This window comes from Rutilus rutilus (assembly GCF_951802725.1).
Source record: "Rutilus rutilus genome assembly, chromosome: 6".
Taxonomy (NCBI): Eukaryota; Metazoa; Chordata; class Actinopteri; order Cypriniformes; family Leuciscidae; genus Rutilus; species Rutilus rutilus.
In genome coordinates, this window is record NC_140214.1 from 40,904,697 (window position 1) to 40,921,805 (window position 17,109).

General features: G+C 45.3%; 1 protein-coding gene across 5 annotated transcripts in view; it reads left to right on the forward strand.

Annotated features, from left to right (window-relative positions):
* The first annotated feature begins 3,007 nt into the window (after window positions 1–3,007).
* Window positions 3,008–17,109, forward strand: part of ssx2ipa (synovial sarcoma, X breakpoint 2 interacting protein a) — a 42,956-nt gene continuing 28,854 nt past the window's right edge. The window contains exons 1-3 of one of the 5 annotated variants that reach the window (XM_084410334.1): window positions 3,008–3,199; window positions 15,054–15,235; window positions 16,527–16,693. In XM_084410334.1, coding sequence (XP_084266460.1) covers window positions 15,187–15,235; window positions 16,527–16,693 — 216 coding nt within the window. In that variant the 5' untranslated portion in view covers window positions 3,008–3,199; window positions 15,054–15,186. Of the gene's footprint in view, window positions 3,200–13,901; window positions 14,046–15,053; window positions 15,236–16,526; window positions 16,694–17,109 lie in introns of those variants that run through there. The other 4 variants (XM_084410332.1, XM_084410335.1, XM_084410333.1 and 1 more) reach the window with 4 other exon arrangements.

Here is a 17,109-nt window from a genome sequence, read left to right on the forward strand (position 1 = left end):
TAAAGTTGTGTGAAATAGCTTGGTGAAATAGTTCTCTCTCTGTGTTTCTGACAACACCGTGATTTATGAGTACAGATTTGTTTTTTGCAAATAACTAAACCTGCCTGTGTTTTATTCATAGTAACACATTTGGTATTTTTTTATATATTAGCCTACCATTTGTCCATTATTTATGAGTCCTATTAAGTGCACAACATAAAACAGCTAATGTTTTCTTTCCTGAAATTGAAACCGGCGCTGGCTATAGGCAGAGCAGGCGATTGCCTAGGGCAGGGGTGTCCAAACTCAGTTTATACTCTCCCAAAGAGTTTGACAGTGGCCCTCCAGGACTGAGTTTGGACACCCCTGGCCTAGGGCCTCGGGCTTTGAGGAGGGGCCTCCATAACCGTAACATCCCCTATATATATAGTCCACCAGTCAAGACTGGCAGAAATACTAGCCTCATTGTTCATTGGATATTGTTGAATTGTTACTCATCTGCAGTTAAACCAATTAATGTTTCCGTTTCAAAGCGGGTGCCGGCTTCTGAAAGTTTGTGTAACATCAGTTGTGTAACATCAGGTGCTGCGAAGCAAAAGCCTAAATAGGCACGCAAAGAAGCACAGCTCGTAGCCTAATGCAGGTGTGTGAGTTGTCGTCATCTATTTTGGAGTGATTGCAATGTATTCTAAATATAAACTTGTACTGTAGATCAGCGTCATTTCTGGAAAAATCATTCACCGCTTTATTACGAGTTTAAAAGAGCGCGAGCGTCATTAACGTGCCCAGACGCGACGCTTTGAATTTGCGCGTACAAGGAAAATAATATCGCGTCGGAAGCTGACTAATAAAAAAGCTACAAAAGTAAAAGACAAGACGTTTGTAGGCTATTCAAAGTTAAAACGCCAACACACTACAACAATTTTAAATGTTTCAAATAAAGGATCTCATATCTATGGGTCTATCTTCTAAATCCTGCTGATGATTAGATTATACCCTGACATCATTACTTACGCCAATAATATCACTTTAGAAAAAAAAAAATTCTGCTCAGTAGCGATCGTGTCTTTCTCTTCCACTTTATTTGTGTAGGCCTATAGCATATTTAAGGTAACAATGCAATACATAATATCATAATATCTGCAGTCAATATTGATTAAATGGGAGGGAAAAATCCTGGCCATACCGCTATGAAAAAAATGATAAAAGCACTTATGTTTGTCTACTGAAGTTGTATTCTGGAATAAACTGAATAAAACTGCAAAATAACAACAACAACAATAACATCTAAATTAAACAAAAAAGAGATTACCTTAGATAAAGTTTGATTAATATGTTTATACAGCAGTAGCCTAGGCTACCAGTAAAAAGTCTGGACCCATTACTATTTTTTTATGTTTTTGAAAGAAGTTTCTTATTATGCTCTACAAGCCTGCATTTATTTGATCAAAAATACAGAAACTTAGACTTTTTTTAAACAACTTTTTAATAATCAAAAAATCCTGAAAAAAAGTATCACAGGTTATAAAATAAATATGAAGCACCATTTCTAACATTTGATAATAAATCAGAATATTATAAAGTTTTCTGAAGGATCACGTGACACTAAATTCAGCTTTGCATCACAGAAATATATTTGAAAGTATAGTAAAATAGAAAACCATTATTTTAGATTTTAATAATATTTCACTATATTATTTTTCTGTATTTTTGATCAAATAAATCCAGGCTTGATGAGCATAAGAGACTTCTTTCAAAAACATTAAAAATAGTAATGTGTCCAAACTTATGTAGGCTACTGTGTAAGTCAAAATATACTAAATTTAAAATTAAATGTTGTAAATAAAAAGGTTAGGAATCATATTTGTTTCAAGTGTTTTTTATTGGGGGTGGGGGGCCTCCAACATGAATTTTGCCTAGGGCCTCCTAATGTCTAGAACCGGCCCTGATTGAAAGTCATCATAAAGTCTCATAAAGTGTCAAATGTAACTGGCTATTTTATCACATGAGAATCAAAGTGCATTTGTATAATTCCTCACATCATTACTGAAGATTTAATTTAAAACCTTACGAGGACTTTCAAACCGCAAAGCAATCAGAACTATGGACATTTACAAAGAGTTAAATTCCTTTTATTCTTTACTTAGATTATTCACATTTACACATTTCTGTTACCCTTCCTCTTTAATATGTGAATTTTCTTTAATATCGTTGCTATGAATGTTTTCCTTAGCTTTCATTACAGTACCTAATGTTAAAAATGTTATTAATGTTTTATGATACTATATGTGTAAAACATTTGTATTTTTCGAAATGTTACATGTATGTTTTGTTGGAAATAAATGTTTTAAAAAATGAACAATCACCACCTTTATTCTAATCTGAATGGCTTTAATTACACCCGTGGAAATAAAAGACTTTACAAAAGACACTGAAAATAGGGTAGCTAATATTTTATTGCTAATATTTCAAAGCTAGCTATTAAGAGAAATAGACAGAGTTTAAATATAAATATTTATCGATTCGTCATTGTGCGACACATTTCGGACACCAAACTCCTCACTGAAGGCCTTTCAGTGCCTAGAGTTCATCAGGAACAATATTCGTTGGATAAATTCATTTTTATTTATTTTATATGTTGCTTAATTTGTTTTTCAATATTGCATGTTTGGACCATAGCCTATAGAGGAAATATTTTATTTATCTTTTATATAAATTAATAAAAGAAGAGTGAATGAAATAATAAATGAAAGGTAGACTATATACAAATTTAAATAAATTGAGGAATCGTTGTAGGCTACTTGAAAATATACAAATATAAAAATATGTACGTTTGTATAATATATTTTTTATTATTATTTACAGCTACAATATTTTTTAAATGATTCATGTCTTCTCCATACATTAGTTCCCTGTAGGCAGACACTGAACACCTGTTGCGAGTAGTTACAGGCAGGTAGGAGAGATAATCCAGCCAATGAAATGGCGAGATGCTGGTTGCCTGACAACAGGCTGGCCAATGAGCGTCGCGCTTGTTTATTTGGAAGAGCGGAGGTGCGCTTCAAATCACCCAAACATCTCCTGCGCTCCAGGGCAGGTGGACGACAACACTCGCACTGCAGTCTCTCACACACTCACACACTCGCTCGGGATCTTTCTGATCTGAATCACGCGAGCACATGGTGATCTGACGGGTTGAATACGCGGAGCTGCATCTGATGTAAGTCAACATGTGTGACTGTGTTATTAGCGCTGTGCTAAAGTTAACACTCGGGCTGTGTCTCTAATGTCGTGTGTTTCCTACATAGACTGCGTGTCTAGGGTCGAATGGATGTGTTCCCACCCGCCTAGAAAAGCTGTCTAGGTAGAGGACTGAAACAGACCCACTGAACGCCAGCCAACGGTCATGCATTGAAAATAAACATGTTATTTTTCTAGTAAGTTAACGTTGCGGTGAGAATAGTGAATCAGATTGGACGTTGTCCAATCACTGTTGATAAAAATGAACATTTCTGAAGGCAGTGTTGTTTTTAAATACAAATGTATTGAAATCGAGTTAGTTAACTTACTCGAAGCTTTCCCACACAGGGGGCGTTTCTGCCATAAATAGATTGAGTTTGTTTTCTTTGCAAAAAAATGTAATTTTTGTTTTCATTTGATTTGGACTGAGGAATTGATTGGTTGTGGTTTGCTATTGGTGGATCTCATGTGAGTGACAGGTTGCCCCGCCCTCGCGCCAGTAAACACGTCATCAGAGATGAGAAATCGTCTCCGGTTACTTTCGTAACCTCGGTTCCCTGAAAGGCAAGGAACGAGACATTACGGATGTCGTATATGGGAACTCCTCTCATCCTTCACTTCCGCTGAAATCTTATAGGCTAACGCCAGCAGAGCTGGCCAATTGACGCAAATACGCAAATACTGAAACACCGTTGCAGTTATAATGCAAGTGCAGCGTCAATTCCCTTCAGAATCGAACAACGCTAAATTAATAGCGAACACGGCGGCGAGCGTAATGTCTCGTTCCTTGCCTTTCAGGGAACCGAGGTTACGAAAGTAACCGGAGACGTTCCCTATCAAGGCTACGGAACTCGACATTACGGATGTCGTATATGGGAACTGTATAGAATCCCGCCGTGGCAGCAAACTACTGAACAGACCCAATACAAACCTCGCCCCCAGAATGGAAGTGCCTGATAGGCCGAGATTGACAAATAGCGAACCTCTAACCTCTGATAGGTCCAAAGGGACCAATCACAGGAACACACCAACACTACCGGAATTTGCATATCCCGAGCAGTATAACTGGGGGAAGGTTGCACTGTAGACCAACAGGGCAACAACAACAACAGAGAAGCCAACGCATAGCGGTGACAATAGTATAACACACAATAGCACACAGAACAACTCATGAGCAAAGCGCAGAGCTGCTCTCTTAATGCTGTGTAAGCGATCAACTCACCGAAAGCACTCGAGACGCTACAGAGGGTAAATCCAACTTATAAAATCTGGCAAACGTGTTCTGAGAAGACCAGCCAGCCGCAAGACATAAATCCTGAATAGACATACCCTTAGTCCAGGCCCACGAGGAGGCAATCGCCCTAGTCGAATGGGCCTTGATGTTCAGGGGACATTCCTGTCCCAGGCAATCATAAGCCAAAACAATAGCGTCCACGATCCAGTGAGCAAGCCTCTGTTTTGAGACCCCCCGTCCCTTGTTGCATCCACCAAAGCACACAAACAGCTGGTCCGATTGTCGAAACGCTGCCGAGCGAGAAATGTATTCTCGGAGCGCTCTGACTGGGCAAATAGCACTCTGAGCATCCGAACCCTGAGAGGTTGATGGCTCAGCGGACAGGGCAGGCAGAGAAACGATCTGCGCTCTGAACGGGGTATTGAGCGACTTAGGAACGTAACCCGGTCTCGGTCTGAGAGTAACATTACAGTTTCCCGGTCCAAAGCGAATACAATCTTCACTTACAGAGAAAGCCTGTAAATCCCCAACCCGCTTCGCCGAGGCGAGAGCGAGAAGCAGAGCCGTTTTAATCGATAGCTCCTTAATGGCAATCGAGGCTAGGGGCTCAAAAGGCGGTCGTGACAAAGCCTCCAAGACCAAAGCTAAATCCCACGGCGGCACAGAAGGCGGCCGTGCAGGGCACAATCTCCTAGCTCCCTTGAGGAACCGTGTCACCGACGCATGTCTACCGATAGACTGTCCGTCAACAGGGGGGTGAAACGCGGCAATAGCGGCCACATAAACCTTCAGAGTGGATGGCAGGCTCCCTTCATCCATCCTATACTGAAGGAAGCGTAGAATATCCGACACAGAACAGTCCGCTGGGTCTATACCGACATCCTGACACCATTTAGAGAACACACCCCACTTCAGAGCATACAGGCGCCTGGTGGACGGAGCTCGCGCCTCCGCGATGGTATTCAAAACCCGCGAGTGCAGCGCGTCCCGCCCGCTCAGCGACCCTGTAGCGGCCACACATGGAGGCTCCACAGCGCGGGGCTGGGATGCCAGATCGTTCCGCTCGCCTGAGACAGAAGGTCCTTCCTGAGCGGGATCTCCCATGGCTGCCCTGCTAGCAACTCTACCAAATCCGCGAACCAGGGCTGATTCGGCCAGTTCGGGGCTACCAGAGTCACCGCCGCCTTCTCCTCCCTGATTTTGCACAACACCATGGGCAAAATTTTCACCGGAGGAAAGGCATAGAGACAGACTCTCGGCCATCGCGCAGTCAGCGCGTCCACCTCCCGGGGGGAACGGGACAGCGAGAAGAACATCTGACAGTGCGCGTTCTCGCTCGTTGCAAAGAGGTCGACCTCCGCCCTGCCGAAACGATTCCATATCAGCTGAACCGTCCCGGGGTGAAGCCTCCACTCCCCCTGGGGAATCCCGCTTCTCGAGAGCATATCCGCCCCGCGATTTAGAACACCGGGGATGTGCGCCGCTCTCACCGAGAGGAAAAACCGGTCCGCCCATAGCAGAAGGGATTCCGCCTGCCTGAATAGGGCTTTGGAATGTACACCGCCTTGGCGATTTATGTACGAAACCACGGAGGTGTTGTCTGTCCGAATCAACACATGCCGCTGCTCCAGCTGAGACCGGAAGGTTTTTAGAGCTAGAGAGACCGCTTCCAGTTCCAAGCGATTTATGTGCCACTCCATCTGCTTCTCTGACCACCGACCCGAGGCGGGCTTGCCCAAGCAGACCGCTCCCCATCCGGTGGATGAAGCGTCCGTCAGGACCTCCACTCGCTGGGTCACTAAGCCCATAGGGACCCCTGAGCTGAAGAGATCTGGGTTCCTCCACGGGGCCAGGGCGCGGGCGCATCCGCTGGTGACCATAACGCGCCTGTGGCCAGAATACCACGCGCTCGGGGGAACGCGCGCTTTCAGCCAGTGTTGAAGCGGTCTCATATGCAGCAGCCCCAGATGACACACCGAAGAAGCCGCTGCCATCCGTCCCAGTAGTCTCTGAAACTCTTTCAGTGGGACGAGCCTGCCAGGTCTGAAGAGACCGAGAGAAGAACTCAGAGCCTCCGCTCGCTCGGGGGAGAGGCGCGCTCTCATTCTCACCGAATCCAAGCACACTCCCAGGAATGTTATCGTCTGGCTCGGTGTGAGCACACTTTTCTGGACGTTCACCCTCAACCCGAGCATCTCCAAGTGTCGAAGGAGGGCATTCACGTGGCTGACCAGCGTTTCTCTCGACTGAGCGAGAACTAGCCAGTCGTCCAGATAGTTCAAGACGCGCATTCCGCTCGATCTGAGGGGTGAAAGTGCCGCGTCTACACATTTTGAAAACGTTCGGGGGGCTAGGGCCAGTCCAAACGGAAGCACCGTATATTGGTACGCCGAATCCTCGAACGCAAACCTCAGGAATCGTCTGTGACGTTTCACTATCTGAATGTGAAAGTAAGCGTCCTTTAAATCCACTGAAGCGAACCAATCCCCGGGGCGAATTTGCGCCAGGATTTGCTTCAGTGTTGTCATCCTGAAGGCGCGTTTGTGAAGCGCTCTGTTGACAGGTCTCAGATCCAGAATGGGGCGGAGACCCCCTCCCTTCTTCGGCACAACGAAGTAGCGGCTGTAGAACCCGCTGTCCCGTTCGCTCGGGGGAACTGGTTCTATAGCCTTTTTCTCGAGCAAGCTGCACACTTCCTGCCTCAGCACGCGAGCGTTTTGGGGCAAAGTTAATGACTGAATTACGCCGCGAAAGCGGGGTGGTCTGCGTTTGAACTGAAGTGTGTACCCGCGCCGAATTATATTCAACACCCACGGCGAAATGCCCGGAATAGCTTCCCACGCTGCCTGGAAACGACTGAGCGAGGGCTGATCTAAACCTGCGGTCATCGCCGCTGCGGTCATGGCCGCTATGTGAGTGTTGGGGGTAGTTATTGACCGTGACTCTGCGCTGCTCGAGGGCAGGGCGGGTAACACAGTGTGTGGTGCAAGAGGAGAAAAAAGCTCTGTTTGTGAAGTAGTAATTTGCTTTATTTGAACAACATTCACAACATTTACACACACAGAACAACTGCACGCGTCGCTCACAGAACTCTGAGGGACGAAGTGCACTAGAGCGCGCCGCTTGCACGCGGGGCCGGCCTGGCGCTTTTTCCTCCTCTTGCCCGAGCGGTCAGGACGACTGCTTGGGCCTGGCAGGGGACGCGGTGGGCTTTCTGCGCGGGCTCCTCTGCGTCCTCCTGTTACCCGCCCCTTGCCACGGACCGCTGCGGCCTTTACGGGCATCCTGTCCCGGGCGGGGCGCTGTCTGTCTTCTGGCCGCAGCCTGGGGTTGGCGGCCTGAGGCTGAGGAAGAACGAGAGCGCGGCTGCGGCTGCGGCGGCGGCGGCGGCGCCCTTCGCGGAATGACGTGGCTCATAGCTTTGGCCTTTTTCTGCGTCTCGGAGTAACGCTCGGTTACTTTCTCCATGGCGTCTCCGAACAGGCCTGCAGGGGAAATGGGCGCGTTCAAGAGCGTCTTCCTGTCGGCTTCCTGCACGTCTGACAGGGTGAGCCACAGATGCCTGTGGAGGACCACGAGGAAACCCATAGAACGGCCGATCGCCTGGGCCGAGCGCTTCGTGGCCAGGAGCGCGAGGTCCGTGGCCGAACGGAGATCCCGGATGGCGTCAGCGTCAATAGAGGCGGCGCCATCCAGAGACTTCAGCTGCTTTGCCTGGAGCACTTGGAGAAGGGCCATAGCGTGCAGCGCGGATACCGCCTCCCCCGCGGCACCGAAGGCCTTGTTGGCCTGGTGGGCCGTAAATCTGCAGGCTCGGGACGGCAGGCTGCGGTCCGAGCCCAGGGCGGGAGCCGACGGGCAGAGATGAGCGGCGACGGTCTCCTCGACGGGAGGGATGCCGAGGTAGCCGTGGTCCCCCGCCTCGTCCACGGGGGCAAACATAGCCTGGGTGGAAGTGAGGGTGCGCGCCGATTGCGGGGCCGCCCACGACTTCACCACGTGCTCATGCACGTCGGGAAAAAACGGTGTTCCCCTTTTCGAAGCGGCCTGACGGCGGCTCGATTGTAGGAACCACGTATCCAATTTGCTCTTAGATGGTTCATCAGGAGCTTTCCAGTCGAGGTCCAGCTCCTCGACGGCCTTAGAGAGGACACGGAAGAGCTCGTCCTGCAGGTCCGCAGGGGTGTCCTGCTCCGCGGCCGCCAGCGGTGCGGCCTGCTCCGCACCCCAGTCGTTCTCGGAGGCTGACAGCGACATGGAGTCGTCCTCCTCACTCACCCCGAAAGAAACGAAGTCAGCGACGTCGCGAGGGGGTTGAAAGGTGGGGTCGGGGAAGCTCACCGGGGAGCGAACCTCGACTCTACGGTTGGGGGGGGCTACCAGCGGCTCAAAGGCGGCGGTAGGCCCAATTCCCGCTGCTGCGCGAGCCTCGTCCCTCCTGGCTCTGAGGGCTCGAAGGGATAAATCCGCGCAGTGGTCGCAGGACCCTCCGTCCCCGAGGGCTGACTCAGCGTGGGCCAGCCCCAAGCACGCGATGCAGAACAGGTGCGTGTCGGGGGGGGCGATGGGGCCCGAGCATACGTTGCAAGTAGTTGCCATCGGATGCAGGAGACAGTGCGAGTATCTCCGACGCAACTTCAACGACGGCGAATAATCCAAGTTTGTAGTATCAGCTTTCTAGCACACGATTTAAGCGTGAAGAGAGAGATTCTGAAGGGAATTGACGCTGCACTTGCATTATAACTGCAACGGTGTTTCAGTATTTGCGTATTTGCGTCAATTGGCCAGCTCTGCTGGCGTTAGCCTATAAGATTTCAGCGGAAGTGAAGGATGAGAGGAGTTCCCATATACGACATCCGTAATGTCGAGTTCCGTAGCCTTGATAGGGAACTGAGGGAAGTTATTTTGTTTTAAGATTATGAGGCAGTTTAGATGATGATTTTACTTGGTGTGCTTTATTAAAGCCAAGGACTGGCTTAATAAGCTCTTTGTAGGATTTTTATACGTATTAATATGTAATTAATAGAAAATGAACACTGTAAAACAGCTCTTGCCATGAGAATAGTCTCAGCTGCTGATGTGGAAATAATATAATCTCAACTATCTACCTTAATCTTCTTGATAAAACCTCCCTAGCCTTTCTCTGAGCAACTCTTTTTTGTTGTTGTTGTTGGTTTCAAGTCATGACAGTTACTGAAAGCAAAGTACAGTTTAAAACATGAAATGACTCCAAGCATAGATGATTAATTATTAACTTGTTGTTTCACACATGCCCAATATCTGTAGGCTATAAACGCTGTGTCTTGAAAAAGGCTGTTTAACAAATGGCTAAATGGGACTACAGATGTTGCCGAGGGCTTTAAACACAATGAGTAGAACTAATACAGTCATGATAACTATCTAGATAAGCTCAGTCTGAAAGAAAAGGCATTTATTAAAAATAATAATAATTATTAGACATTTGCAACATGAACACATTTCCAAAAAATAAAAAAGGTGGGAACCAGATTCATCAAGATGTCATGTGATTGTGATTGTAGTGTAGTTAGTTTATGGCCTAACTTTTGCTCTCTCCTTTTAGTGATTTTTATTTGGGCTTTCTGAAGATTCTCTTGATGAACAAAAGGTGGAAGAATCATAAACTTGTGTTGGTTTCAGAGCTTGTTTCCTGTAATAATCCAGAAGTCTTTGGAATCTTAGATTTAAAGATAAAATTGATGAAGTTATTATATTAAATTCTGCTTTAAATATGACCCTAAAAAGCCAGTAGGTCGCAGCAAGTCTCCTTCCTAATGAGTGAGTCATTCATTCAATGATTCATTCAAACGGCTTATTCAATCTGGAGTGAAGCATGTGACTCTTTATGAATGAGTTATTGAATGATTCAATCAAACGATTCTTTCCAAAAATGCAGATTTGTTAAACGGAGCAAAAAAGACAACATTTATGTCCAAATGAAACACTTAATATTGAAGGGTTGGTTCACCCAAAAATGAAAAAAAAAAATTAGGCTTTTATTCACATATAAACATCAGCGACCATAAACAGAAGCTCAGCCGTACTTTTTTGACACATAAGAACCAACTAATTGGTTCTTGCTGAAGCTCAAACGTGCTGCGTAACACGAGAATGAACCTCATTGGTTCTTGCTGAAGCTCAAACGTGATGCGTAACACGAGAATGAACCTCATTGGTTCTTGCCGAAGCTCAAACGTGCTGCGTAACACGAGAATGAACCTCATTGGTTCTTGCCGAAGCTCAAACGTGCTGCGTAACACGAGAATGAACCTCATTGGTTCTTGCCGAAGCTCAAACGTGATGCGTAACACGAGAATGAACCTCATTGGTTCTTGCCGAAGCTCAAACGTGATGCGTAACACGAGAATGAACCTCATTGGTTCTTGCCGAAGCTCAAACGTGCTGCGTAACACGAGAATGAACCTCATTGGTTCTTGCCGACACGAGAATGAACCTCATTGGTTCTTGCTGAAGCTCAAACGTGCTGCGTAACACGAGAATGAACCTCATCGGTTCTTGCCGAAGCTCAAACGTGCTGCGTAACACGAGAATGAACCTCATTGGTTCTTGCCGCTCAAACGTGATGCGTAACACGAGAATGAACCTCATTGGTTCTTGCCGAAGCTCAAACGTGCTGCGTAACACGAGAATGAACCTCATTGGTTCTTGCCGAAGCTCAAACGTGATGCGTAACACGAGAATGAACCTCATTGGTTCTTGCCGAAGCTCAAACGTGCTGCGTAACACGAGAATGAACCTCATTGGTTCTTGCCGACACGAGAATGAACCTCATTGGTTCTTGCTGAAGCTCAAACGTGCTGCGTAACACGAGAATGAACCTCATTGGTTCTTGCCGAAGCTCAAACGTGCTGCGTAACACGAGAATGAACCTCATTGGTTCTTGCCGCTCAAACGTGCTGCGTAACACGAGAATGAACCTCATTGGTTCTTGCCGACACGAGAATGAACCTCATTGGTTCTTGCTGAAGCTCAAACGTGCTGCGTAACACGAGAATGAACCTCATTGGTTCTTGCCGAAGCTCAAACGTGATGCGTAACACGAGAATGAACCTCATTGGTTCTTGCCGCTCAAACGTGATGCGTAACACGAGAATGAACCTCATTGGTTCTTGACGAAGCTCAAACGTGCTGCGTAACACGAGAATGAACCTCATTGGTTCTTGCCGACACGAGAATGAACCTCATTGGTTCTTGCTGAAGCTCAAACGTGCTGCGTAACACCAGAATGAACCTCATTGGTTATTGCCGAAGCTCAAACGTGATGCGTAACACGAGAATGAACCTCATTGGTTCTTGCCGAAGCTCAAACGTGCTGCGTAACACGAGAATGAACCTCATTGGTTCTTGCCGAAGCTCAAACGTGATGCGTAACACGAGAATGAACCTCATTGGTTCTTGCTGAAGCTCAAACGTGCTGCGTAACACCAGAATGAACCTCATTGGTTATTGCCGAAGCTCAAACGTGATGCGTAACACGAGAATGAACCTCATTGGTTCTTGCCGAAGCTCAAACGTGCTGCGTAACACGAGAATGAACCTCATTGGTTCTTGCCGAAGCTCAAACGTGATGCGTAACACGAGAATGAACCTCATTGGTTTTTGCCGAAGCTCAAACGTGATGCGTAACACGAGAATGAACCTCATTGGTTCTTGCCGAAGCTCAAACATGCTGCGTAACACGAGAATGAACCTCATTGGTTCTTGCCGAGGCTCAAACGTGCTGCGTAACACGAGAATGAACCTCATTGGTTCTTGCCGAAGCTCAAACGTGATGCGTAACACGAGAATGAACCTCATTGGTTCTTGCCGAGGCTCAAACGTGCTGCGTAACACGAGAATGAACCTCATTGGTTCTTGCCGAGGCTCAAACGTGCTGCGTAACACGAGAATGAACCTCATTGGTTCTTGCTGAAGCTCAAACGTGATGCGTAACACGAGAATGAACCTCATTGGTTCTTGCTGAAGCTCAAACGTGATGCGTAACACGAGAATGAACCTCATTGGTTCTTGCTGAAGCTCAAACGTGATGCGTAACACGAGAATGAACCTCATTGGTTCTTGCCGAAGCTCAAACGTGATGCGTAACACGAGAATGAACCTCATTGGTTCTTGCCGAAGCTCAAACGTGATGCGTAACACGAGAATGAACCTCATTGGTTCTTGCTGAAGCTCAAACGTGCTGCGTAACACGAGAATGAACCTCATTGGTTCTTGCCGAGGCTCAAACGTGATGCGTAACACAAGAATGAACCTCATTGGTTCTTGCTGAAGCTCAAACGTGCTGCGTAACACGAGAATGAACCTCATTGGTTCTTGCTGAAGCTCAAACGTGATGCGTAACACGAGAATGAACCTCATTGGTTCTTGCTGAAGCTCAAACGTGATGCGTAACACGAGAATGAACCTCATTGGTTCTTGCTGAAGCTCAAACGTGATGCGTAACACGAGAATGAACCTCATTGGTTCTCTCACGTGACGTCAAGTGCACATGCTTCAGCTTCCCTTTTACCACAACTGATGTGTGAGTTGATGATTGTTTACAGGAATAAAATTCTAAATTAAATCTGATCATCATATAAAGTAGCCTGACGTCATCATACTCAGACTCTAGTCAGTATGTGAGTCTGATACTGTTCCATTGGGCTGTGATTATGAGGCGTGTTTCAACCGAACCAGGAAGGAAAATGCCTCTGCACTCAATTGGATAGACCTACAACCAATCAGAGCAACGGAGTAAGTGACGTATGTTCTTTATTCATGTGTCCGATCGACAAATGCCTTGATCGCGGTTCTCTGTTCCTCTTTTTAAATGAATGCGCTGTCGATATCTTCTATAACAGACGCGATGGCAGAATCGGGAGGAGATCAAACAATTAGGCTGCCATGTCTACACTATCATGAGAGGAAGCTTATATTTATTTACTCTGTCAACTCACCTAACATTCCTTGACCGTTTTCATCACTCACTCTCGGATTGTTCTTCCACAGCCAGAAATACGAGGGGTGTACTTTGGGTTCGGGCCGAATACCGAGCCGGAGCCTCTCCTCGGACAGCACGCCAAATATGCATTTATTCTATCTGACTTATTTGTAACTGTGAAATCTCAATTCTCCAGCGTCAGTCATCTTTGTTGTAAACGAATTCAACCCAAGCGCTCGTTGGTGACGTGGATGATTACGTTACTGTTGATCATCTGTCCATCATCGTATAAAGCCCGCTCTGACAATTTGATTGGTCGAACAGCTTTTGTTTGGGCATAATAGCTCCTCAACGGATCAAGTCCAGACCGAACTTCCCGACCTAAAAATGTTGTGGGCGGGGCTAAGTTCGGCCGGCATCCAGGCTACATATAAAGTGTCTCCTCAGAAAATTAGCTGTAAACAGCTCGGATTAGTACGGATTAGTTTTACAATCTCTTTGATTAGTTTGAAGTGTCAAAATGGTGGTTGTGTAGCTCTTAATGGAGGGACACAGACCACTTGGATTTGATTTAAAATATCTTCATTAGTGTTGTGAAGAATAAAAGTCTTTCGGGTTTGGAACGACGTGAGGGTGAGTCGGATATGACAGAATTATAGTTTTTGCGTGAACTAACCCTTTAACTTGTTTATTGAGCTGTTGTGTATAATCAGTATCACATTAGTAATTGTGCTGATATTTGTGAAAGGTGTCAAATTATTAGACAGATTTTGTAACTCTTGATTAGGATGGGATTGCCAGAGGACATCGTGTGTTCAGGGATCTGTGTTTGAGTAATGTAGACGAAGATCTGCAGAAGCCAAGATGATTTTAATAGGAATCTCTTATAAGAGTGACACAAATCAGTCTTGGTGTTGGAAGGTTAATATGTTGTTCATCTAAATCCAGAAGATGTCATTCATCACTGTGTTACTCTCTTCAAATGTGACGGTTGCCATTTCAAGCTGATATTTCAGGCGTATGTTTAATCTTTCAGAAGTCAAAATGGACATTTCCTATTTTGTTCATGGAATGTTGCATTGTTTATTAAATTATTTATCAGTGCACATCATTATTTTAAAGTGTCGTCCTATCAGCAATATAAACGTGCCCCTCCCCCTTGCTAGGACATCCCTCCTCTGATGTAGGGCAGGGCTGGGCAACAAGCTAGTTTGCAATGCCCACTTTCTACAACTTAATAAATTGTTGCACTTTTCTTTTTCCCTCAATTGATTCCATTTCACATTCAGATTTCTTGAATGCATTTTTGAGTGGTGACACACAGACCCAGCTAATCAATAATGAAATCAATTGTTGTTGGTGTTCATCATTGAATAATAGTTGTTGTTTGACAATTAGCCCTAGACATGACCCAGCTCAGATTATAACAGCTCTCTTATGTCACAGCTTCACTGCAGCACACTTAGGTTTTCTTCAGATGATGTCTAGATTGATTAGCTTGAGCTCTACATGAGTGTATAGCTCGTGTGATATAAGTCATTACCCAGCCCTGAGGAGTTTTCCACCTCGATCCTCCTGTTTTTCTTGCACTCCATGTTTCCTCAACCCGCTCTGTCTCGCGCTGGCTCTGTAATCCTGCAGTTTAATCCGGCTTCAGAGGAATCCTGTAATCCAGTCTGACGACTATGCTATTTCAGGAGCGATGATGGCCGAGTGCTAGCCTGCTTCTGGAAGAGCGGGACAGCCAAGAGTCCCGGCCAAGCTGAATGTGGACATGATGGGAGATTGGTGGACTCCAGCAATGATGCCAGATCCGTCTCTCGGTGAGCTTCAAACATGGGAAGATTGTGTCTGGGACTTGTGTGAGCGTTGGGCTTGAGAGACTGAGCTAATTTAAGGATTGTTTATAATTAATCTGTGTAATGTTGCATCATGTGGAAATTAATATATTTCTCTCTGTACTTTTTCTGTAATGAGTTGGAAGGAGTAGTTTACCCCAAAAAGAAAACTGTCATCGTTTTCTCCTCATGTCTTTCCAACGGGTCAAATTTGCACACACTTTGAGGCTAGTAACTTTTGAACCGTAAGGCCTGGAAAGACTATTTATTTCCCCCTCTAATTCCTGGACTCACGCCGAGTCGAATTCATAGCGTAGTTTAAATTCCCAATCAGTTTCTGGTTATGGGTCATTGACGAATAAGGTTTTTAAAAGTGTAAAGAAATAGAATGGAGATATAACTATATTTGAAACCATTTTTTAGTTTACCTAGGTGTTAACAATAAGAGTTTGTGGTTTGTACTATCAGTTAGCACTGTTTTTGTCTCTTTTTTTTTTTACAAGATGGACAAAATTTGTCACCAAAAAAGTCATTTGGTTTAACCATGAATAGATCTAAAATTATTAATTTGCAGATAATTATAATTCATGAAAAAAACTGATTTGACATTGATGTTGAGATAGTATATAGTGTGTACCACAGAAGAAATATAAAATAAAATTATCACTGATCTCATAAATGTAATAATTTTATTGAACTACTCTAAACACTCCAACATATTCAAGTAAAACATTGCACAGGGAAAGGAGGAAAGGGGAAATGTAAAAAAAAAAAAGAGCTTTATCTTCTTTATATTTGTATTATTGTAGTTCCTTTTGCGGATAAGCGGTAGAAGATGGATGGATGGATAGTTCCTTTAGTTATTAGAAACAATATTATTCCATTTAAATATTTACTATATCGGTTTTACCGAATGACAAAGGCCGGAATACCAAATGACCGTGTGTATATATATATATATATTTCACTATTTTCACCAAATTTTCCTCAGATCCTCGTCAGAACACCCTGAAATGCTGTGATTCGTATCCAGTATCTTGGCAACACCACTGCCTAATGTGTTGAAACTTATTTAGCATCTGTTCTGTTTGGACCCATAATTGCTGCTTGCATCTATATTGTTGTTGTTGTTTTTTTTAATCTTTTCCTGCACTTAAACCTTTTTACTTGCTTACCTGTTTTGCAGCTGCTCGACACCATGCTAAAACAGTGATGTTAGGCATGTCAAGGCGGGCTTCAATAACCGGCTCTGCCTTTTCTTTTGTCTTCTGTGCAGACACCAAAGAGCTCTCCAGTATTTCTGGGATCAGCATGTCTCCCTCCAGGCGAAACTCTCCCCACTCCCTGCACTCCACCATGGCCCTGCCGAAAGCCTCCTACAGCGTGCTGAGTGCGTTCTGCACCGAGGACAACATAGCCCAGTGTATCGCATACATCAATCAGGTACATCACAAAGGGTGTTTTCAAGTATTGCTCGTGTGTTAGACGTGGTGTCAATGTTTAAAGGAGTCATAACCTAGTATTACCTTGGATACCTACTGCTGTATTATAGTCTTTCAGGCCCTTCTAAAAAAGAAAAGTGGAAAAAAAAATAAACACAGAGCTCCTCAGACCCTTATTTCTGAAGGCATTATTGTCTCGCGAGATCTGATGCGATATTTTGGCTGTCATGGACGGTCATTTTAATAATGCAAATGAGGGGCGCGTTGATTGGTTGCAGGAAGGAGGGGGGTTGACACCGCAGGTAACGCTTTAGCATATCATTCCAAAATGACATCATGGCGCAAGTTGTGAATGAACCCGACCTGGCCGCGACCGGCTTCCCGGCCAGTGTATAAGCGTTAGGCAATCAATATACA